We start from the raw sequence: 22,534 nt of genomic DNA, 5'->3' as shown, positions 1-22,534 counted from the left end.
GGTTCCCTCGGTCGGCCACAGAATGTGAAAATTCGGCCTCTTGCTCTCGAAGTCCTGCCAACTTCTGCGAATATTTTCTAAGTGCCATCGGCTCTTGCTCGGCAAAGTGTCCGCCTCGGCTGGTTCCCCCGGTCGTACACAAAATGTGACAATTCGGCCTCTCTGAGGTACCAGGGGTACGCTCTTAGGTACCAGGGGGATCTCTGAGGTACCAGGGGTGTTCTTTTAGGTACCAGGGGAGATCTGTGAGGTACCAGGGGTATCAGTTGGTCCCCCCAGTTAGTGTACTGATTACCTTACCCTAACCCTAACCCTAACCGGTCTACAAAATTGTGACGTTCAAATTACCCACAACAATGACGACTCAATGGGACTCTTTGTAAACAAAACAGTTGGTTTTAAAACAATATATAATAAAAAAATATATCAGTTCAAACACAACTAAGAGTTAATAGACACAATTTAAGACAAGGGTAGTCTCGTAGGTCTGTACTTTTCTGTCGCTTTTCACTGTATTTCCATCTTGCTGGCTAAAGACCTGGGTGGCGCCTCAGCTACCCAGGGGAGGTTCTGGCAGAGGTGCATTCTCACTTCGCCGTCCTTCGTACCCAATCCAGATTTTATGTGACCTGGTACGGCGAGGTTTACTGCAGAGACATGCGTAGGCCCGTGCCTTCCGTTGCCTTCTATCTAACCGACAGGGTCGGCGGACCCTTTGGGGAAGGTTTCGCGAGATAAACTCAAAATACCTAACCAGCCAGTGCCCTTCGGACATCCCAGTATTACCTTAAGCCAAATTATCGGGTCGCATACTTTTCTAATTTTCCCGTTTCCTTTATTCGCATATCTTCACCCTCTCGTTCCTCCTCCCCTTCTCTCAAGGGTAGAAGAGGGACAACACCACGTGTCGGGTCAGAAAACCCAGGGTTTTGGTCGAGATGCAGTCACATTTCCCATGACCTATCCGTGGACTCTCCTTTTCGTTATTTTTCTCTGACTCTTACTTTCTTGTTAAATAGCTCTCCCTCCCGTCCCTCCTCCCCTTCTGTCAAGGGTCGGAGAGGGAGAGGACCATATGTGGGGTCAGAAACCCCAGGGTTTTGGTTGAAATGGTCTCATTTCCCATTGCCTTTCCGTGGTCTCTCTCTTTTATATTTCTCTAATTCTCACTTTCTCGCTATTGGCTAGAATAAAAATGGCGCAGAGAGGCAACTTTTCCAACCGGGTTAGGACCATCTAAGGCAGTGGAATGCTTGCAATCTACCCTAACTCTCTGAAGCGCCACGGGGGGGAAGAGAAGATCCATCTCTCTCTCTCTCTCTCTTTTTTTTCTCTCTCTCTCTCTCGCTCTCTCTCATTCTTTTTTTCTCCCTCCCTCTCTCTCTTTCTCTCTCTCTCGTTCTCTCATTCTCTCGTTCTCTCTCTTTCTCTCTCCCTCTCTCTCTCTCTCCCTTGCTCTCTCTCTCTCTCTCTCTCTCTCTCTCTCTTTCTCTCTAACCCTAACCCTAACCTCTCTCTCGCTCTCTCTCTCTTTCTCTTGCTCTCTTGCTCTCTCGTTCTCTCTCTCTCTCTCTCTCTCTCTTTTTCTCTCTCTCACTCTCTCTCTCGCTCTCTCTCTCTCGCTCTCTCTTTCTCTCTAACCCTAACCCTGACCCTAACCTCTCTCTCTCTCTCTCTCTCTCTCTCTCTTGCTCTCTCGCTCTCTCGTTCGATCGTTCTGTCTCTCTTCTCTCTCTCTCTCTCTCTCTCTCTCTCTCTCTCTCTCTCTCTCTCTCTCTCTCTCTCTCTCTCTCTCTCTCACTCTCTTTTTCTTCTTCTCTCTCTCTCTCTCTCTCTCTCTCTCTCTCTCTCTCTCTCTCTCTCTCTCTCTCTCTCTTGCTCTCTCGCTCTCGCTCTCTCGTTCTCTCTCTCTTTCTCTCTCTCCCTCTCTCGCTCTCTCGCGCTCTCTCTCTTTCTCTCTCTCTTTCTCTCTCCTTTTTTTTAATTTTGACCAAAATAAAAAAGAAAAGTCTAAACTTTAATCAGACTCTATTCTTAACTCGAACAAATTCTAAGGGAGTTTTCTTTCCAGACTAAAAGAGAAGATAGAGGACGGGAGAGTACACATGAGGGCGCCATAGACACATAAAATAGCTGTCTTGCAAACAGGGTTTGGTTGGATAGAGTCACTAATTGGTTATTATTATCTTTTAAATGTAGAAAGAAAGAAATAAGTGGGTAAAACGCTAATAAATTGTTTTTTAATATTTTGTTTGATTTTGATCGCTTTTGGGGTGGATATTGTAATAAATACGCTGGGGGACAATTGGTTGCCATGACAATGTAAGCGTCATCACGGATACTTCCGGCTTGGCTAATGTTTACTAGCCACTTGACGCGCACGGCTATTTCGTTTTAATTGCACGGTTTTATTATTGTGGTGGGCGAGTAGTAGTGCAAGTGAACAATAGTAATCGAAATGTATTCTGTTATTATCACTGGGATGGGTAATTTTAATAATATTATCGATTAACGGGGTCCACGATGACTTTTTGCAGGGGTTATAGATACTTCCGGGTTGCTAATGCGAGGGCTTGTGGGTACTTCCGGGTTGCTAATGCTCACGACGTTTGCGGCGGTACGCCCAATAAAGAAAAGAGAAGAAGGAGGAGGAAGGGCGATTTCGTCCCAAATATGCGATCTTATTAATGTTAGCAATTGAATTTACGGATAAATGGGACCGGTTAACACATTTGAATAATACCAATGACCTTAATGGAAGTTTATTCGATTTTTATCACTTTGTGGTATGAGTTTTGGAAAATATTAGTGGTACGGAAGCCGTTAGGATACTTGGCAAGGGCTTGTGGGTACTTCCGGTTTGCTAATGCTAAATAGCCGCGATATGCGTTAATCGATTTATTTCCGAATATGCGCCCTGGCCCTATGTCATGCCATCAGGGCGCCCCATTGTTTCGGATTGCGGAAGCGAGTCCTAAGGCTCAGCCGAACTATTGGATCATTATTTGAATCCATTGTCGGTGATACATCCGAGTTACATCAAGGACACCAATGATTTCATTCAGAAAGTACAAGCCTTGACCTTGCCTCGAACGTGTCTGTTGTTTTCCATGGATGTGGAAAACTTATACACTAATATTGAAACAGCTAAAGGTTTGGAGGCAGTAAGTAATGTCCTGACAAGTAATCCGATATTAGGCCGCCCGGATAAACCCATTTTGGAGTTGCTAGAACTTAATCTGACCAAGAATGATTTTCAATTTAACAATGAGTGTTTTTTACAGGTCAAAGGGACAGCTATGGGGAAGCGTTTCTCTCCAGCCTATGCCAACATCTATATGGCTGAGTGGGAGGAGGGTGCCTTGGCACGGTGCACTAAGAAACCCATTGCCTACATAAGGTACTTGGATGACATTTGGGGAATCTGGGGGGACTCCCGGGAAGACTTTGATCTCTTCCTAAAAACTCTAAATGACCAACATCCCTCAATTAACCTTACGGCACAGATTAGCGAAAGGGAAATACATTTTCTCGATACGACCACATTTAAGGGATCGGAATTTAACACAACGGGGAAGTTGGACGTACGAGTTTTTTTCAAACCCACAGACACTCATGCGTTATTACACAAACAGAGTTTTCACCCTAAACACACATTTAAGGGGTTGATCTACTCACAACTCTTGAGATTCAAAAGAATTTGCACTCGTTCAGAGGACATGGACTGAAAGTGAATGAGGAACTTAGCCCTGACAGGAGTATGACATTGTACGTCACGTCTGGGGGCTTCTGACACTTTCCATTTAGTCAAAAAGTCTAACTCTGGTTGGCTGGTTTTCCGGACAGCGTAAATACAGTGCCCAACTCGGACACCAGATTCTAATCTTCATCCTTATTTGGAATTTACTCTAACATTAAATCCTAACACCTAATCAATTCACAAAACTTACATAAGTGCAGATTCAGGAAAAAAAAACAGACCCAAACCCTAATTCTAACCTTGACCCCTGACCCTAACCCTTAACCCTAAATTAATGAGAAAATTACACCAAATTTCAACAAAATTAATCTAAACTGAACCTTATTTTGATTGTAAATGCAATGAGATTCCAGAATGAATTTTAAATCCAACCAAATCTGAAAATTTACGATTAAATTTAATTAAATTACATAACAAAAAATAGGGGGAACTATACTCGAATTATATTTTGGATTTTAAGCAAACTCAAAAATAAAAAGAAGGATTTTTCTTCAAACACATAAAAGAAAACATAGTACGTGATAGGACGCTTGAGGGCGCCCTTGTCACACTAAATCGCTGTGGTACGAACAGGGCTCGGTTAGACACAAATATTAGGGGATTAATGATACCCTTTAAATTCAGAAATGAATACATTGGAAAACACTATTAAGTGGTATGGAAAGGTTTTTCAACTCTAGACGTGATTCTAATCTGGTTTGTTCTAACGGATACTTTGATTTGCAGAATGGTTGACGGAGGGTTGCCATGACGCAATGGGGAGTGTGGAACTTCCGGATTGGCTAATATTGACTAGCTACGTTGTATACGGCTATTGACTCCGAATGCAAAGTCGGATTAAGGTGAGTGAGTGTTTTTTACGGACAGAGGGGACCGGGTGGTGCAGGTAAACAACACTGATCTAAATGGATTTTATTATGGTGACTGCGAGGGGTAAGTTTAATAATATCATTGTATAAAGGGGGCCGCCATGACCTTTCGCAAGGGCTTATGGGTACTTCATGGTTGCTAATGCTTGTTAGCTGCAGTACGCGCAGGACGATATCGCCCCAAATAGGTAACTACTTCAATGATCGCTATTAAATTGGTGGATAAATGGGACCGGGTATCAATAAAGGAACGGTGTCAAGAGGTGGAATTAAAATTTATTTGATTCTTATTAATTATGGAACGTTTTCGGTAATATTAGTGTCTAGGGGAGACGCCATTGGGCTTTGCTGGGGCTTATGGATACTTCCGCATTGCTAACGCTCATAACATTAGCTACGATACGCTTATAGTGATTTCGTTACAAATATACGATCGTATTAATGTTATAAATTAATTCTACGAATGAATGGGATCGGGTAACACACTTTAATAATACCAGGGGGTTTAGGAGAATTTTTATTCCATATTGATCGTTTATTTGGGCGAGGTGAGGTTTTGGAAGATAGGAGCATTACAGAAAAAAGAGCCGCCAGAGTAATTGACAGGAGTTTACGAGTATTTCCGGGGGGCGGGGCTTAGGGCGATCGCGATTTACGTAGATGAATGTATTTTTAAATATATGATTTGATTTAGATTATGAATTCAATTTACATTTAAATGTTTCACGACTAACCCAATTAAACGGTACCAATAGGGTTTACCGATTTTTTTAGTGCTTATCAGTTAGATGTGGTAATGTGATTGGATGACGAGAGCCGTCAGTTGCTTCGCTGAGGCTCGTGGGGGGTGGCGTTCGGCGGTGGCACTGTGACTCAGGAGAGTGCCACTGGGGAAGACCTTCTTTCCAGGTAAGTTGTAAGATTCTTCCGATTCTTTGAGAGAAACAGGTGAACCCTTTTTAATCGCTAAAGCTACGTTATGCGGTACTACGCTATGCTAGACTTTATTGGGATACGATATGCGGGAGTATGCTAAGCTAAAAGAGAACGAAAAGAAAGAAAATATTAAATTGCCGGATGAATGGGACCGGATATCAGTAAAGGAACGGGTTCAAGAGGTGGAATTAAAATTTATTGGATCCTTATTAATTTATGGAACGGCTTTGGTAATATTAGACTTAGACTCAACTTTATTAATCCCTTGGGAATACTCCTTCAGGGAAATTCAGGCCCCAGCAGTATCCATACCACAGAGCGGGTTTAGTGTCTAGGGGAGAGGCCATTGGGTTTTACTGGGACTTACGTGTACTTCCGCAGAGCTAACGCTCATAAAATTAGCTACGATACGCTTACGGGGATTTGGTTACAAATATACGATCGTATTAATGTTATAAATTAATTCTACGAATGAAGGGGATCGGGTAACACACTTTAATAATACCAGGAGATTTAGGATAATTTTATTCCATTTTGATCGTTTATTTGGGGGAGGTGAGGTTTTTGGAAGATAGGGGGATTACAGAAAAAAGAGCCGCCAGAGTGATTGACAGGAGCTTACGAGTATTTCCGATTTACGTAGATGAATGTATGATTTGATTTAGATTATGAATTCAATTTACATTTAAATGTGGCACGACTAACCCAATTAAACGGTACCAATAGGGGTTGCCGGAATTTTTTAGTGCTTATCAGTTAGAGGGGGGAACGTGATTGGATGACGAGAGCCGTCAGTTGCTTAGCTGAGGCTCGTGTGGGGGGGGCGTTCGGCTGTGACTCAGGAGAGTGGCACTGGGGAAGACCTTTTTTCCAGGTAATGTGTAAGATTTTTCAGATTCTTTGAGAGAAACAGGTGAAACCTCTTTTAATCGTTAAAGCTACGTTATGTTGTACTACGCTATGCTAGACTTTACTGGGATGGGATATGCGGGAGTATGCTAAGCAAAACTATACCAGGTTAGCCCTGAACTATGTTTTACCAGACTTACGGCATGCCATACAAAGGAATACAAAGGTTGTGTATGTATGTTTAATGGTTGAACAAATCAGTACAACAAAAGGACTAAAAGACTGACCAATTGATTTACGCTGTCTGCGTTAAAGCTGGACAGTTGACTAGACAAATACTGAAATTTCAATTGAGGAGGTAGACACACTCCGGGGCTTGATCGACCCCGGTGGGGCCTCCCTTGGGCGAGGGTGTCTGGTGATAATGGCCGAAACACTCTGAGACCCCAAGGTCCACTACTGATGAGGTATCTACAAAATTCTGACGTTCAAATTACCCACAACAATGACGACTTAATGGGACCCCTTTTGAAGAAAGCTGTTGGTTGAGTATAGAAACAAGATATTGGGTCAAAAATGCTTCAAGGTTGGTAGACATGATGTGGTCCAAGGGTAGGACTTTGGGTTGCTTTCTTCTCTCACGTCCCGCTGTTTTTCCAACTTGCTGGCCGAGGACCTGGGGGGCGCCTCGGCTGCTCGGGGGAGGTTCTGGTTGAGGTGCAGTCTCACTTCGCCGTCCTTCGTACCCATTCCAGAGTTTGTGCGACTCCGGTTCGGCGAGGTTTGCTGAGGGGGACATGCGGTTAGGGTTAGGGGTTAGGGTTAGGATTGGATTGTGGTGTCAACCCCCTACCAGGGACGGGGAACTGATGTCCCCCCCTAGCAGAAGAGGACAACGCACGGTCCATCCATCCGTGGCCATACCTCGCCACCCGCTCCCGCCCCCGGGTTTCAGGCTGGCGCTGTCGCCCCCTACGGACAACTGTCCATTCCCCGTTGTAATTAAATGACATTAATTTTTGGACTTCAAATTTTTATTATGTCTTATTTATATATTTTTAATTTTCAAATTTCAAAGATATACAAATGAGTGGGTAAAATTTGAATTTTTAGACTTTTTATTCTAAAACCAATTATCAAATTTCTATTTTTTTTAAAAAGTTTTAGTGTCCAAATTGTCAGAATTTAGCAACGTATTTTATTGCAATGAAAATAAACAATAGTAAATTATTAAATCGACTGTAAATAGTAAATTATTGAATTGAATGTAAATAGTAGTGTGCCTTAACAACGTTTCGGCTATACTAAGCCTTCTTCAGGTCTGGCACACCCGTATTGAATGAAATATTTTTGTTTCTCATAGGGTACAACGATGTGTCTTGCTCGAAATCCGAATTCGTACTGAAGGCCTTTTGTCCTGCGAGTTCTTTTTATTAAATCTTTTTGGTTTTTCAAAATTTCGTTCTAGAAACGTAACATGTTTTAGCTTGTATTTGCGTTTTCCAATTGACTTTAATAATATACTAGTCTTCTTATTAGGTTTAAACGAAATAATTACAGTCAAATTGAAATTGTATATTTCTATAAAGATAAGATTTTTTTTTTTTCTCTCCAGGGGTCCAGGGTGCAAGATTGCGGTTCCAACTGCAGGTAAGTAGTTCCATCTACAGGTAAGTAGTGAAGGTAGGTGTATATTTTTATTTTATTTATTTTTTTTGTGGGTGAGTATGGGTTAGGGGTTAGGGTTGGGGTTGGGGTTAGGGTTAGGGTTAGAATTGGGGTTAGGGTGGGGTGGGGTTGGGGTAGGGTAGGGTTGGGGCTAGGCTAGGATTAGGGTTAGGGTGGGGTTGGGGTTAGGATAGGACTGGGGTTAGGGTAGGTTTAGGGTAGGAACCCGATAGGGTCTAGGATTGACCTTTACGCCTGCTGAGATGGTTGACTTCCGGAAGGGTCACACAACACACCTGCCGCTGATCATCGACGGTGCTGTGGTGGAGAGGGTGAGCTGCACCAAGTTCCTGGGGGTGCACATCAGTGAGGACCTCTCCTGGTCCGCAAACACCTCGTCACTGGCAAAGAAAGCTCAGCGCCGCCTGTACTTCCTGCGGAAGCTCAGGCGTGCATGTGCTCCTCAGGCAGTCCTGTCTACATTCTACCGTGACACCATTGAGAGCGTCCTCACCAGTTGCATCGCTGTCTGGGGTGGTAACTGCACTGAACAGAACTTGAAGGCCCTGCAGCGCATAGTGAATACGGCTGGTAAGATTATTGGTGCTTCGCTCCCCTCCCTGAAAGACATTTACACCTCCCATCTCGCCCGCAAGGCAACCTCGATTGCCAGAGATGTGAGTCACCCGGCTCACTCTTTGTTTGACCTTCTGCCCTCTGGGAAGAGGTACAGGAGCCTGCGCTCCCGCACCACCAGACTCGCCAACAGCTTCTTTCTCCAGGCTGTTAGGGCCCTGAACTCGCTACCCCCTTCTGCGTAGCGTGCGGCACTGTTGCGCTATTTTCGGGAATGTCTGCTGTACGCGCACTTGCTCCTTTTTTTTCTGCTCCTCTTATTTATTTATTTATTTATTGTTGTGTTATTTATTCATTATTTATTCAGCACACTTTTGTTATACTTGTTTACTTGTTTGTCTGTTTTGAGCCATGTCTTGTCACCGTGGGATAGGGGGGAACGAAATTTCGGTTTCTTTGTGTGTCTTTGGCATGTGGAGAAATTGACAATAAAGCTGACTTTGACTTTGACTTTTTCCCTGCTGTCATCAGACTGTTGAACACTAGAACTGTTGAGCTCTAAACTGAACTCTGCATCACACATTCACAGAACTGTAGTTTATGACACTACGGACCTCTATCTTGCACTATCTCGCACTACCAACTTTACTGAACTTGTGTAAACCCTTTAAATAGAAGTTTAATACATGGTTTAGCATTCCTCTGCACACTCTTGAATACTGTTTTGCCTACTTGCACTATTGCATAATTAGCACCGCTGCACTTTATACTTATTTGTAATATATATATACAGTATATGTATATATATATTTTCATAGGATATGTTACTTCTATTCAACTGCAATATCACTACTTTGTTGTAAGCCGTATGCAACGAAATTTCGTTTTGTATGCACCATGTGCAGACAAGATGACAATAAAGTTTCTCTAAGTCTAAGTCATGTCAGGTCAGCTGTCTGGAGAGAGAGAGAAGTCAGGACCTGCGGGCGGAGCACCACCGTGCCACCGCCGCCATGACGGAACTCAAAAGCAAACTCCATGAGGAGAAGCAGAAAGAGTTAGCCGTTACCAGGGAGACATTACTGCGGCAGCATGAAATGGAGCTGATGAGAGTGATCAAAATCAAAGATGGAGAGATCCAGCGACTGAATGCCTTGGTCCTCAGCCTGAGGGACGGCTCCATGGACAAGGTGATCCGCTCAATCCGTGTCTGACTATCCGCACGCCACGTCGGGCTCCGATGCGGCCGCTACCGTATTGTGTAGCTTGTCCCCAGTAAGCGTCGCGGCGCTCCGTTGCGGTCTCAACGGCCCGGTGTGGCACAATGTCTGCTCAGGTGAGGAGCGGGGGCGCTTTGCTGGCGGAGGTGGAGGAGACGCGGCGGTGTCGGGAGACCGAGCGGTGTCGCCTCCACCAGGAGCGCGGAAGAAGCCCTGGCAGCGGCCCAGCAGGCCTGGCAGTCCCGAGCGGCCGAGCTCCGATCGGCTCATCACCAGCATCGGGAGGAGCTGAGCCGAACCAAGAGAGACTGCGAGAGGGAGATCCGCCGACTGGTAGGACTGATCAGATGCGCGGTGCGTGGCTATGTTCCCAATTTCGTTGTATACCTGCAGTGCAATGACACCTAAGGCATTCTATTCTATTTCACAAGAAGAAAACGTCCGGTTGCTCGCTTCGCTTTTGTCACAGCAATGGTGTTCTAGTCGATTCAAGATAAAAATTGGCTGGTTGCTCTCTTTGTTTTTGTCACAATTCTGGCAAATGAGTTTGCCCGCCTGCCTGAGCGCTCCCCGTTTGTACATCCAGATGGATGAGATCAAGCTGAAAGACAGAGCGGTTAGTGTTTTGGATAAAGCCCTGGGGCCGGCCACGTCCACCGCCTTCAGCTGCAGACTCAGGCTGCCGAGCAGCAGATCGCTGCCCTGAGGGATTCCCAAAGGGCGGGCCTAAACCACCCTGGAAGTGGGGTCAACGGCGCTACTAGCAATCGTCTTCATAGCGTAAGCCACCTCATCACACACTTGCAGTACGCATGACTTAGTTCGTTGCTGGAGGAAGGTAGCACAAAAACAGTTTTGAACTTTGAACGAGTGGTTGTGTGTGTGTGTTGCGGGGCGTTTTCAGTCTCAGGAGGATCGGGACACGCGAAGGTTTCATCTGAAAATCGCTGAGCTCAGCGCAGTCATCAGGAAACTGGAGGATCGAAACGCCCTGCTTTCTGAAGAGCGCAATGAACTGGTAATTTATTGACGGCACGCTTGAAGGTTTGCGCTACGTTTGATGCGCGCCATCCAGCGAGGCACCCATTGCGCTTGCTTATTAGTTGAGCGGCGCGGCGAGTCGGTTGCCTGGTAGATGTCTTTTATTGGGAGCCAAAGCCACGATTCCGTTCAAACCGATGCAAAAGGAATGGATACGTTCTGGCCCGCGTGTTGTGCGTCTTTCACATCCCGCACTTCATGCTTGCAGCTAAAGCGACTGAGAGAAACAGAAAGCCAGTTTCTGCCACTCCTGTACAAAAACAAAGGCCTGAGCAGGAAGAATGAAGAACTCTCGCTGGTGCTGTGTCGCCTTGAAAACAAAGTGCGCTTTGTCACCCAGGAGAACGAGGAGATGGCAAGCTTGGTAAGTCGACGCGGACAATGGCGGCGTGCCAACAGAGTCCACTGCATTTGTGTTCCACAGAGAAGACCTAGTTCGCTCAATGACCTGGACCGCGGTTGCGGCCAGCAGGACGGTGAAATGTAGTTCCTTCAAGTTGTGGAGCAGCGGCACATCATCGACGACTTGTCCAAGGTCTTCAGGCAGGCGACTCGGTGCACGTACGGCAGCGCCGCGCTCGCTCGCTGTCGCCAGGAAACCTTTTCCGTCCAAAGCTTGGCCGGCGGCCGCCATCCAAGAAATTGGCCCCTTAAATTCCGACCTTTCAAGCAGGAGCATTGTGCGCACGCGTTTGAACACGCTTTAGACTTGTTTTGCCGTTTTCAGCAGCTCAAAGCTCCCGTTTTGTCAGCGCCTTTGCCACTCGCTGTGTGCTGAAAACGACGGACTCGCCCGGCTGCTCAGCCCGTCAACCATGAGCCGCGAGCGCGACGTCATTGTCCGTAGGCAGCTAGTGGCAAAATGCACCCTGTTAGAGTTGCGCTCGCTCCAACTTATTTTGCAAGAACCACACGGGAGACAAGTAAGTTATTTTGGACACCTGCAGGTGGAGAGTCCATCCGTTGTACGAATGAAGTCTGACTCTCGGCTCCTGCACGAGCATTTTTATTAAGAGAAACAGGGTGGGTGTAAGAGTGGATTGAATAGAGAAAGCCCTTGACCTCTAGTCAAAACATAGCAAGGGATGTTTTACGACTTTGTGTAGGAAGGGATAAGCGATAGGGATAAATAAGGGATAAATAATATTATTTATTACAGGTTGCAGTCAAAGTCAAAGCAACATAATCCTACGATAATCTGGAAAACCCTGACACACCCTGTAGTTGTCACTTTTGGAAAAGACGAGCGTCCCTCCAATCATCGCCGGTGACGGGTTTTTCAGGCTCTGGAGACAGGAGCTCATGTCAGAAATGTCATCGTGAGTCACGTTTGTTTCTGCGCCGGAACCGTTCGTTCCCTTTGCATCCAAAGAATCTCAAAGGCGGATTATTTGTGTCGACAGGAGAGAGATTTGCTGCTACGATACCAACGTCGAAAATCTCTGAGGAGGAACAAAGCGTGAGGTCCTGCAAGGTGAGTCTGTTTGTTTGCGGCTGCTTGGTGTTGCGCAAGATGAAATGGCCTTTTTCTCGCTATCGTTCCTCTCGTCGATTCATCGTGAGGTGTCGCTTCAGTTTGTTCAGAGAGATGTTTGCTTCCGCGCCCGCAGGTCATCGAAACATTTTACGGCTACGACGAAGACGTGTTGGTGGACTCGGACGGATCGTCCTTGTCTTTTCACACCGACAGAACCCCCGACACGGAACCCAAAGAGGTAGCCCGCCATTTCTGCCAGCGTATTGGCGCCAAACATTCCTCTTCAGCCTGGAATCGGACTCGTCTTTCCGTCGCGGGTGCTTTGTCGCCGGTCTGACTGATTCTGGTACTAGTGCTGTGTTGCATTGGTGTGTGCATGAGGAGGCGGAGCTTCGCTACCGCCAGCTGACGCAAGAATATCAAGCGCTGCAACGAGCCTACGCTCTGCTAGCCCAGACCAGCGGAGGGGACTACGACGCCGAGAAGGAGATCAAGGTGGCGCCCCTTCCCGCAACCCCCGGCCGGGTCGCAGCCTCCCCGTTCTCACCCAGCCTCGGGTGTTCTCTGGTCTGAAAGGAGGAGGAGGAGCCTCCCTCCTCCTCCTTTCAGACCAGAGAAAAGCTGATGGTAGTGTCAAACGCACCTCTTTCAGTAAGGTGCCCCCGGCTTCCCGGTAACGGGTTTGTCTTAGCCGGGTTCGGAGATTGGTCCGTAATCTAACCACCCGAGTTAAATTAACTCCACCGGAATCAATCTAATTTCTGTACGACACCAATCCCTCTCAAGTCACCCTAAGCTCGAGCCGAGTAACTCAATTCGAGGCAAGACTTCGAAGTGACCGCATCGTATTGATGGCTCCCCGCTAATGTTTGAAGTTCTTATTATGTTACGGATATTTTTAGATGTCTTTAAGACCTCAGGGATTCGTTTGTATAGCGCACCCTAGCACTAGTTTTGCAGAAGTAAATGTTGATATGGGTCCGTTCTACTTGGTCGCTCAAGCAGCGAACCGACCAACTTGTTTATTCGAAAGAGAATCGAATTAATAAAAGTGTGACAATAATAGCATTTAAGGAGAAAATTAATGCACTTTACGTTATTAATTCTAACTTCTTATATGTAGATCTAGCACTTAACTGTCGGAGTGCTTCACCCCACTTGATTGCTTTAAAAAGAATAACAACTTTCTTAAAACGAATAAAAATGTCTTACTCTATTTAGATTTGCCCAGTAATTAATTTGGAAGGCAAGTCTATTTTTCGATCGTGTCCTGTTTAACTTTTGACGCGGCCCGACAAAATTAAGAACTGGGCCGCGCCCGACGGACAATCGAAATACTTTTATCCTTCACCAACTCAAATAATCTATTTTAAGCATCGTCGTTATTTTATTTAGAGGAAGTAAATTTTCAAACGAATTCACTTTTAACGAAATTCACTCTTCCCTTAAATATCTACAAAAGTTATTTAATTCTCTAACATGTTCGGAGTTACGTTTTACGCGGCCCGTCAAAAGGGGGAACGGGCCTGCGCCCTTCAAATAATTAAATTACTTTCAGTTCTACACCAAACTAATAATCCAATTTAAACACTTCCGTTAATTTATTCAGACGAAGCAAACTTTCAAACGAATTGAAATTCACTCGTGTCTCAAATAACTACGAAAGTTATTCAATTCTCTACAATTGTCTGATGTTACTTTTATTTATTACGGTCCTATGTTATACCATAATAACCCCCCGCACATTAATCAAATCGTCAAATCAACCCCAAACCATCGATTGCACAAATTTAGTACAAATCAGAGCACAACCAAGTAAATAATATACGAAACACATTTATTGAAGAAACATGAAATAGAATTACAAATCTCAATTACTCCAGAAACCGAACAATTTCACTCACTGATACCCGTGTTAATAAAATCATTCAATCCCAGAACAATTCGATTGCAAAACACAGTTCATGAAAGAGGGAAAAGGTAGATACCAGCTGTGTGCTATTTTTGGTGGAAGCAAAGTCGAGTGATCAATTCGATCTTACTTCTAAAATCCAAATTAGAGAAACAGGCTGGCCTCGAGGGGGCCGGCGGCCCGATGACTATTCCCCACTCTCGCTAAAATACATAAAAGTTGTTTTCTTTCACCTAGTTTCTCCTGTAAAGTTGTCCAGTCCAATTTCTTGGAGTAAATCCAAGTTAATTTCGGACCAGCGATCCTGCGTCTCACACAAAGATCCCGGGACTCTGGAAAAAATCTTGAAGCTCCTTCGGGCTTCTTCACGTATTCTTTGGGGGAAAAAGCCTCTTAGCTGCTCCTGCAGGACTTTTTATAGGCTTGTCTGGTACCTATATCCTCTCTATAGGGTAAGACCGCCTAGTTTCCCACGCCTTATAGATTTTGGTCAGTTTTCCCACGCTGTATAGGGTTTGGACAATTTTCCCACGCTCGTACACCTGCTGTCCTTCAGCAGATGTTTCCGCCTTGACCATGCATTACTTTCCACCAATGTACAGCTAGCCCCTGGTAAAGCCTTTCACTTCCCCTTTTCTTCACTTCCTGTTTCATGAAAATAACTTTTTAAAGTTACGCTTCAATTAACTCTGAAATAAAAATCCAAACCTTTGATCTATTTCTTTAAACAATTTATGTCACGCCACTATTCTCATAGTGGCGGGCCTCTTGACCAAATTGACTAACAATATTGCTTTAAGCTGTTACAGAATACATTTTTAGCCAAGCAAAGAAATCAAAAAGTAAAAATCACATTTGTGCTTCTCCAAACAATTTGTCACGCCACTATTCTCATAGTGGCGGGCCTCTTGATCAAATTGACTAACAATATTGCTTTAAGCTGTTACAGAATACATTTTTAGCCAAGCAAAGAAATCAAAAAGTAAAAATCACATTTGTGCGTCCATGCGTGACTCGCAATCCGACACCGTGTTCCTGTTTTATTTCTATTTTAACTTGCTTAGCTTATTTTGGCCCCTTTTTTGGTCTCATGTTTTGGTCTGGCGCCATCTTTTGGACAAATTTGGAATTTCAGCTCTGCCAATTTATTCCTGTGAACAATCCATATTTGACCATTTGCACCATCTCTTCCCCCCATGTTACATGACAGTAGAAATGGGTCACTATCAAAGTAGAGTAGCAGATCTGGAGTCAGCGCTGAAGCAACAAGGACAGGTAAGCTTATCAATGAGCACACCTTTTTCTCAGACAAAATAGCTACATTCTTCTGTCACTCATTCGTCTGGCATTGCTGGACCAACCCCCTCCGAACGTGGCTGGGAAAATGCGGAGAAAAGCAAATGTCATTTTCCAGTCAACCAAAGAATTTGTGGATGAAAATGACACAACATTCTAAAGCTGTCCACGCGTTTGTCTCTTCTAGAATGTCAAGTGGGTGAAGTTCTCCTTCTCCTGCTGCGTCAGAGCAATCAGCAGTTGGCCGAAAAGGTGACGGAAAGAAAGGCGCTGGGCGGAGTTGCTTGGCGTCACACCCGTCCGGAAGCCCCGCAGATGAGGTCTGACTGTCTTTTCAGGTCAGGCGGATGGAGGCTGAAGAAGCGCGTCTGAAAGAGCACATCCAGGATATCCGAGACCAAAACGAACTGCTTGAGTTCCGCATCCTGGAGCTGGAGGTGGGAAGACTCGCACAAGCGTGTTGAGGCCAGAGATGTGACGGACGGACGGACGGACGGACGGACGGACGGATGCATGCCTCTGCCTTTCAGGAGAGGGAGTGGCGCTCCCCCGTCTTGAAGTTTCTGCAAGTCCGTTTCCCAGACGGCCTCAGCCCTTTGCAGATCTACTGCGAGGCCGACGGCGTGAGCGTACGTAAGGCGTCCCTCGCAACCCTAACCTTAACCTGAGGTCCCAGAACACCTTACAATGCTCCTTGCGCCTTTCCCCAGGACATCGTCATCAGTGATCTGATGAAGAAGCTGGACATCCTGGGCGATAACACCGTAAGTGTATGTCGAACTCCTTATGTTCGCACTCCACGAGACTCGGCGGCTCAAATGTGACTTTTGGAAGGCTTTGCGCTGAAAGAAGCTTGTTGACGCTGTGCCTTTGGGCTCTTGCAGAATCTCACCACCGAGGAGCAGGTGGTCGTGATTCACGCCAGGACCCTTCCCACCCTAGCCGAGAAGGTAACGCGCACGTCCACGCACGCTCTCGCATTCTGCTTATGTGACAGCAGCCTTTCCTCAGTGGTTAGAATACATCAAAGTGACCAAGTCAGCACTTCAACAGATGTTGGACATTGAAAGTGAGAAGGTAGACAGACACGCGACATCAGCCAAGGGGAACTCGGGGCAATGTGCCCCAACAATTCTGACCTTGAGCTGTGTTGTGCTAGGATATGTTCTGCAAGCAGAAGGGCTACCTGGATGAAGAGTTGGACTTCAGGAAGCGTTCCATGGACCAGGCTCATAAGGTAAGCCGCCCTCAAATCTCCCGCCGGACCACTGATGGACGAGGATTGCGGCCCAGAGGATCATGGAGCTGGAGGCCATGTTGTACGAGGCGCTACTGCAGCGGGACTGCCCCGCCACGGACGGCGAAAAAGCCAGCCACGCTGGCGTGAATGACGTGCTGACGGCGGATCAGAGACAAGAGCTTAGGAGCGCCGTGGACCAATGGAAGCGAGCCCTGATGTGGGAGTTGAGGGAGCGCGACGCTTGCATCCTCCAAGAGAGAATGAATCTGCTGCACAGCGCGCAACAGGTAAGGGCCCAAAGCCAGCCCGGCACTTACTTGCACGCTTACTGGCTTTTGAAGGCTACTTTCCATTTGTCCGTCCTAGAGGAACAAAGAGCTGAAAGAATTCATCGAAGCTCAGAAGAGACAAATCAAACAATTGGAGGAGAAGTTTCTGTTTCTCTTTCTAGTCTTCTCCTTGGCCTTCATTCTGTGGCCCTAACACCAGCTGGTGAGTGAGCTCCAGCGGCACCGCACTCGACACCTCCAATACACTGCCAGCCGGTCTCAGACGTTGGCAGACGCTCCGATGCCGACGTATACCCCCCGCCACGGTGACAGAGGCACCGCGTCACACCGGCGCTCATCCAATCAGAAGGCAGGAAAGGCAAATTCACATGCAGGGCACTCTTGAACCAGAAGAGAGCGCCACAAAAAATGGTTGTTGCCCCAAACGCGCACTAAAAAGGGTCAGAATAACAAGAGTCCCACCGGCCAGCCGGGGCCACCCGTCCATCCATTTCTTCAGGGGGGGAAAAATTGGAGTCACCGGTGAGTACATTTTGCATTTAGCTCTGCTTTTCTGCTTCTGTCTTCAAGTGTGTGGCATCCTGCAACCAAAGATTCAGCCAACCCCAAAGCGGTTGACCTCAACGTCCCACCACCATTCCTACCAGAGCAGGTGACGTGATGCTTTGGACATCCTTCTGTCTCAGATGCCCAAAAGTACTCTTTGCCACATCTGCGGCAATACGGTGTCTTTTCAAAGGTGCAAATAAATCCAGCGTGGGCGGAACACGCACGTCTTTGGTTCTTCCCGCTTTGTTTGTGTCACAGCTGTTGTGAAAATTTTATACAAATAAAGTTGTATAGTACAGGTTTGGCCAAGCCGCAACTCCCGAACCGCATGCGGCTCTTTGCTTGGATTCATGCGGCTCTTTTATGTTCAAACAAAAAAAAACACCTGAAAAATATTGTTTACTGGTATTTGCATCCATAGAATGATTATAGATGATCTAATGCACAAGTGTGCTTTCTTTCTTATTCACGTTGTGTGCTGTCATACTTTCCTGCAGAACGTGAAAGTAGCTAAAAGTTTTCACGCAGGTTCGCTTAACGAGGGTCACTTGGAAAGCATGTTGGAACGCGGCCCCGAGGACGAGAGCGTGACACCTGTGACCTTTGACCATGATATTTCCCTAATAAAGTGGCCTGTTATTAGATACACTTGAAAATGGCGGTGTACTTAATGGAGTGTCCGTGTGAGTCCCTCGTTAAGTGCACCTGCGAGAAAACCTTTAGCTCCTGTGGAACGTGAAAGTAGCTAAAAGTTTTCACGCAGGTGCGCTTAACGAGGGTCACTTGGAAAACATGTTGGAACGCGGCCCCGAGGACGAGAGCGTGACACCTGTGACCTTTGACCATGATATTTCCCTAATAAAGTGGCCTGTTATTAGGTACACTTGAAAATGGCGGTGTACTTAATGGAGTGTCCGTGTGAGTCCCTCGTTAAGTGCACCTGCGTGAAAACTTTTAGCTCCTGCGGAACGTGAAAGGAGCTAAAAGTTTTCACGCAGGTGCGCTTAACGAGGGTCACTTGGAAAACATATTGGAACGCGGCCCCTAGAGGACTGGAGGTCGACACCCCTGGTTTAAGTGAAAAGTGCCACACCCGCCCTCACCCCCACCTCCTGATTGGCTGTTGGTTCTGTGACGTCACTTAGACACTCCATTAGGTACACGGCCATTTCCAGGTGTACCTACGTCACTTGGACACTAGATGGTGCCACACCCGCCCTCAACCCCACCTCCTGATTGGCTGTCCTCCCCAAATCTGGTCACCCTACAACAGGGGTGTCCAAGTCCAGTCCTCAAGGGCCGCATTCCTCCATGTCCAAGTTTCCCTCGTTAAACACACCTGATTCAATGATCAGGCTCCTGTAGAACGTGAGGATGAACTGATCATTTGAATCAGGTGTGTTTAACGAGGGAAACTTGGAAAACATGTAGGAATGCGGCCCTCGAGGACTGGACTTGGACACCCCTGCCTTACACTGAGTGCCAAAAGTCCCAATGATCGTGAGCAGCAGGTGGGGGCCCCATTTCAACCCCTTACACTGAGTGCCAAGCAGGGAAGAAATGGGTATCATCGTTATAGTCGGCAGGGGTTTGAACCCACAACCTCCCAATCTCAGGGCGGACACTCTCCTCTTAGGCCACTGAGCTGGTAAACACGTGTATCGTAGTATAACACTTATAGTCGTTTTTAAATAACGTGTATACCTGTATACGCCTAAATATTGTTATCCAATATATCTACTGAAATTTCACATTAGATTGCTGGTTTGAAATTTGCTTTTAATATTATTTTTAATAAACATTTATGTTAAAACTTGTATGGCGTCTTATTCCTTGTATTTATATTCGCCAATTAAAACACAAAAATCAGACATTTGGTTAACTGCTTTATATGACAATATGTGTAGGTACACTACACGAGGTTAAAAAAAAAGACAATAAATAAATAAAGGGTTAATTGCACAACAAAAGCACTTCCTCGCACCTGGGATCGAACCAAGCTCTTGCCGAGTCACTAACCAGTCGGCTATTTCGAAAGGCAGTCCACAATAGCTTGCACTGTTTTGTACGAGCGATGTGTATTCCAGTTCTTTTAAGTGAACTAAATCTTTAGAATCGGTTCACTCAAAATATTTGTTCAAAAGAATCGTTCACCAAATCGTTCGCTACACTTTATTTATTTTATTATTTTTTTATAGTAGTTTTTAAATAACGTGTATACCTATGTACGCCTGAATATTGTTATCCAATATATCTACTGCAATTTCACATTAGATTGCTGGTTTGATTTGCTTTTAATATTATTATTTTTAATAAGCATTTATGTTAAAACTTGTCTGGTGTTTTATTCCTTGTTTCTTTATTCGCCAATTAAAACATAAAATCAAAATTCTCAGTGGGACGAAAAAACTTTTCCATCCATCCATTTTCTGAACCGCTTAGTCCCCACGGGGGTCGCGGGCATGCTGGAGCCTATCCCAGCCATCATCGGGCAGTAGGCGGGGAACACCCTGAACCGGTTGCCAGCCAATCGCAGGGCACACAGAGACAAACAACCATTCGCACACGCACTCACACCTAGGGACAATTTGGAGTGATCAATCGGCCTACCAAGCATGTTTTTGGGATGTGGGAGGAAACCGGAGTGCCCGGAGAAAACCCACGCGGGCTCGGGGAGAACATGCAAACTCCGCACAGGGAGGGCCGGAGGTGGAATCGAACCCGCACCCTCCCAACTGTGAGGCGGACATGCTACCCAGTGCGCCACCAAGCCGCAAAAAACTTTTATCATAGAAAATTTGCAACACAGTTGCTCGTGTAACCATATAACGATACACTTCTTTAGAGCTAGGGTTAGGTTTAAAGTTAGGGTTAGAGCTAGAATTAGGTTTAGAGCTAGTGTTAGGGTTAGAGCTAGGGTTAGGGTTAGAGCTAGGGTTAGGGTTAGTGCTAGAGTTAGAGCTAGGGTTGGGGTTAGGGTAGGGTTAGAGCTAGGGTTAGGGTTAGAGCTAGGGTTAGGGTTAGAGCTAGGGCTAGGGTTAGGGTTAGAGCTAGGGTTGGGGTTAGGGCTAGGGTTAGGGTTAGAGCTAAGGTTACGGTTAGAGCTCGGGTTAGAGCTAGGGTTAGGGTTGGAGCTAGGGTTAGGGCTAGGGTTAGGGTTAAAGCTAACTCTAACCCTAGGTCTAACCCTAACCCTAGCTCTAACCCTAACCCCAACCCTAGCTCCAACCCTAGATCTAACCCTAACCCTAGCTCTAACCCTAACCCTAGCTCAAATCCTAAACCTAGCTCTAACCCTAACCCTAAACTTAGCCCTAACCCTAACCCTAGCTCTAACCCTAACTCTAGCTCTAACCCTAGCGCTAACCCTAGGTGTAACCCTAACCCTAGCTCTAACCCCAACCCTAGCTCTAACTCTAGATCTAACCCTAACCCTAGCTCTAACCCTAACCCTAGCTCAAACCCTAACCCTAGCTCTAACCCTAACCCTAAACTTAGCCCTAACCCTAACCCTAGCTCTAACCCTAACTCTAGCTCTAACCCTAACCCTGGCTCTAACCCTAACCCTAGCTCTAACCCTAGCTCTAACCCTAGATATAACCCTAACTGTTAGGTTCAAAATCAGCAAAAGGATCAGCAGACAAAACCAGTGAGGCAGAATGTTGAGTCTTTTCTCGCGAGGAGTGCAATCAGACTTACAGCAGTCCCGAAATACACTAAAGGTCCGTTAACACTCCTCGCTCTTTTTATTTAGGAATGCCCTACCCACAATGTGAGACTAGCCCCTGAGGTGGGGGGAAGCGTGGGCTTTGTCTCATGAGAAAAGAAACGAGATTCTATAAACAAAAGAAGTCGTAGACAAGATGTCATGGGAATCGAAAAGAGTGCAAGGACAAAATGCTATGTGAAATAAGAAGTCACAGACAAGACACCATGATAAAAAGAGTGCAAGGACAAAATGCCATGTGCAGACATCAACAAAATAGTTTGAGCTATCAACAGCTTTCTTGGATTCCCAGAGATGTAGAAGGTCAGGAAGCTCCAGACAGCATCGTATGACTTGTTGTGTTCTGGTGGACGTCTGCAAGGCGAAACAGCAAGCATTCTGTGCAAAATAATCTTATTAATAAGTACTCTTTAGGGAACGCATGATAACATATATATACAATTTATCTAACAATTCCCCCCTGTTTATCATAAGTTCCCGGAGACCAACACATCACCCATATGGCCACTTCAAAAAGATTTTCAGCCAAGGGATCACACTTCGCAAGAACTAACTTACACTCGGGAGGAAACTGAGTCTTAATCGGCAAAGCCAGGTTCAGGAAACAAACCGGACAGGTTTACCACAATAGAGTCGCCGACCGGGTCGTCACTAGAGAAGGAACCCGCGTCGATCGAAAGGTCATCCCTTTGGAGCAACAGGAAAGTCTCAGCTGGTGGAGAGATAGCAGTTGTAATTAGCCTGTTAATTAAGGATCGGAGACAAGGAATGCAACAACATCCACACAAGGTCAAAATGGCAGAGAAAACGGCAATGGAGACCAGGGCAGAGGAAACCAGGGTGCGGTACTTTCCGAACACGTTCAACCAGTCGGTCCAAACCTCTGTGTTCACCCCACTGTGTTCCTTCATCTTCCCGCCGGCTGCAGTATTATTCGGAATAAACGTGCAACATTCCTCACCGAACATGGCGCAGACACCGCCCTCCTTTGAGAGTAGCATGTCAAGGGCCATTCGATTCTGGAAAGCCATGAGGGAAGTAGCGGCCAGTTGGGAGTGGACCGCCCTGAAACCCGCCTCGGACCAGTTACCAAGCCTCTGCACGTTGTAATGGACGTAGTTAAT

At 46.0% G+C, this 22,534-nt stretch overlaps 1 protein-coding gene and 1 long non-coding RNA gene across 12 annotated transcripts; both read left to right on the top strand.

Annotated features, from left to right (window-relative positions):
- The first annotated feature begins 2,236 nt into the window (after window positions 1-2,236).
- On the top strand, window positions 2,237-8,148 carry LOC125980787 (uncharacterized). Of its 2 annotated transcripts, XR_011088072.1 has the most exons (3): window positions 2,585-3,400; window positions 4,487-4,602; window positions 8,030-8,148. It is a non-coding gene; the product is annotated as an uncharacterized lncRNA (long non-coding RNA). The 2 variants fall into 2 exon arrangements; XR_011088071.1 differs by lacking the exon at window positions 8,030-8,148 and having other exon boundaries at window positions 2,237-3,400; window positions 4,487-4,821.
- An 87-nt stretch (window positions 8,149-8,235) lies between these two features.
- LOC125980770 (janus kinase and microtubule-interacting protein 3-like) lies at window positions 8,236-18,329 on the top strand. Of its 10 annotated transcripts, none has more exons than XM_068652975.1 (20): window positions 8,236-8,673; window positions 8,739-9,848; window positions 9,995-10,211; window positions 10,465-10,658; window positions 10,783-10,896; window positions 11,128-12,238; window positions 12,323-12,393; window positions 12,530-12,634; window positions 12,778-12,891; window positions 15,519-15,583; window positions 15,792-15,856; window positions 15,943-16,041; window positions 16,135-16,233; window positions 16,315-16,374; window positions 16,489-16,554; window positions 16,616-16,681; window positions 16,764-16,841; window positions 16,898-17,131; window positions 17,211-17,336; window positions 17,705-18,329. In XM_068652975.1, the coding sequence occupies exons 12-19, from the start codon at window positions 15,952-15,954 to the stop codon at window positions 17,325-17,327; spliced, it is 810 nt and encodes a 269-aa protein (XP_068509076.1). In that variant the 5' UTR covers window positions 8,236-8,673; window positions 8,739-9,848; window positions 9,995-10,211; window positions 10,465-10,658; window positions 10,783-10,896; window positions 11,128-12,238; window positions 12,323-12,393; window positions 12,530-12,634; window positions 12,778-12,891; window positions 15,519-15,583; window positions 15,792-15,856; window positions 15,943-15,951; the 3' UTR covers window positions 17,328-17,336; window positions 17,705-18,329. The 10 variants fall into 10 exon arrangements, with proteins under 10 accessions (XP_068509076.1, XP_068509079.1, XP_068509083.1 ...); XM_068652978.1 differs by having other exon boundaries at window positions 8,739-10,211; window positions 11,128-11,283; window positions 12,079-12,238; XM_068652982.1 differs by having other exon boundaries at window positions 8,739-10,211; window positions 11,128-11,283.
- Window positions 18,330-22,534: the final 4,205 nt, after the last annotated feature.

Source organism: Syngnathus scovelli, chromosome 14 (assembly GCF_024217435.2).
Source record: "Syngnathus scovelli strain Florida chromosome 14, RoL_Ssco_1.2, whole genome shotgun sequence".
Classification (NCBI taxonomy): Eukaryota; Metazoa; Chordata; class Actinopteri; order Syngnathiformes; family Syngnathidae; genus Syngnathus; species Syngnathus scovelli.
The sequence above is the reverse complement of the archived record's forward strand: the minus strand, read 5'-3'. Positions and strand labels throughout refer to the sequence as shown.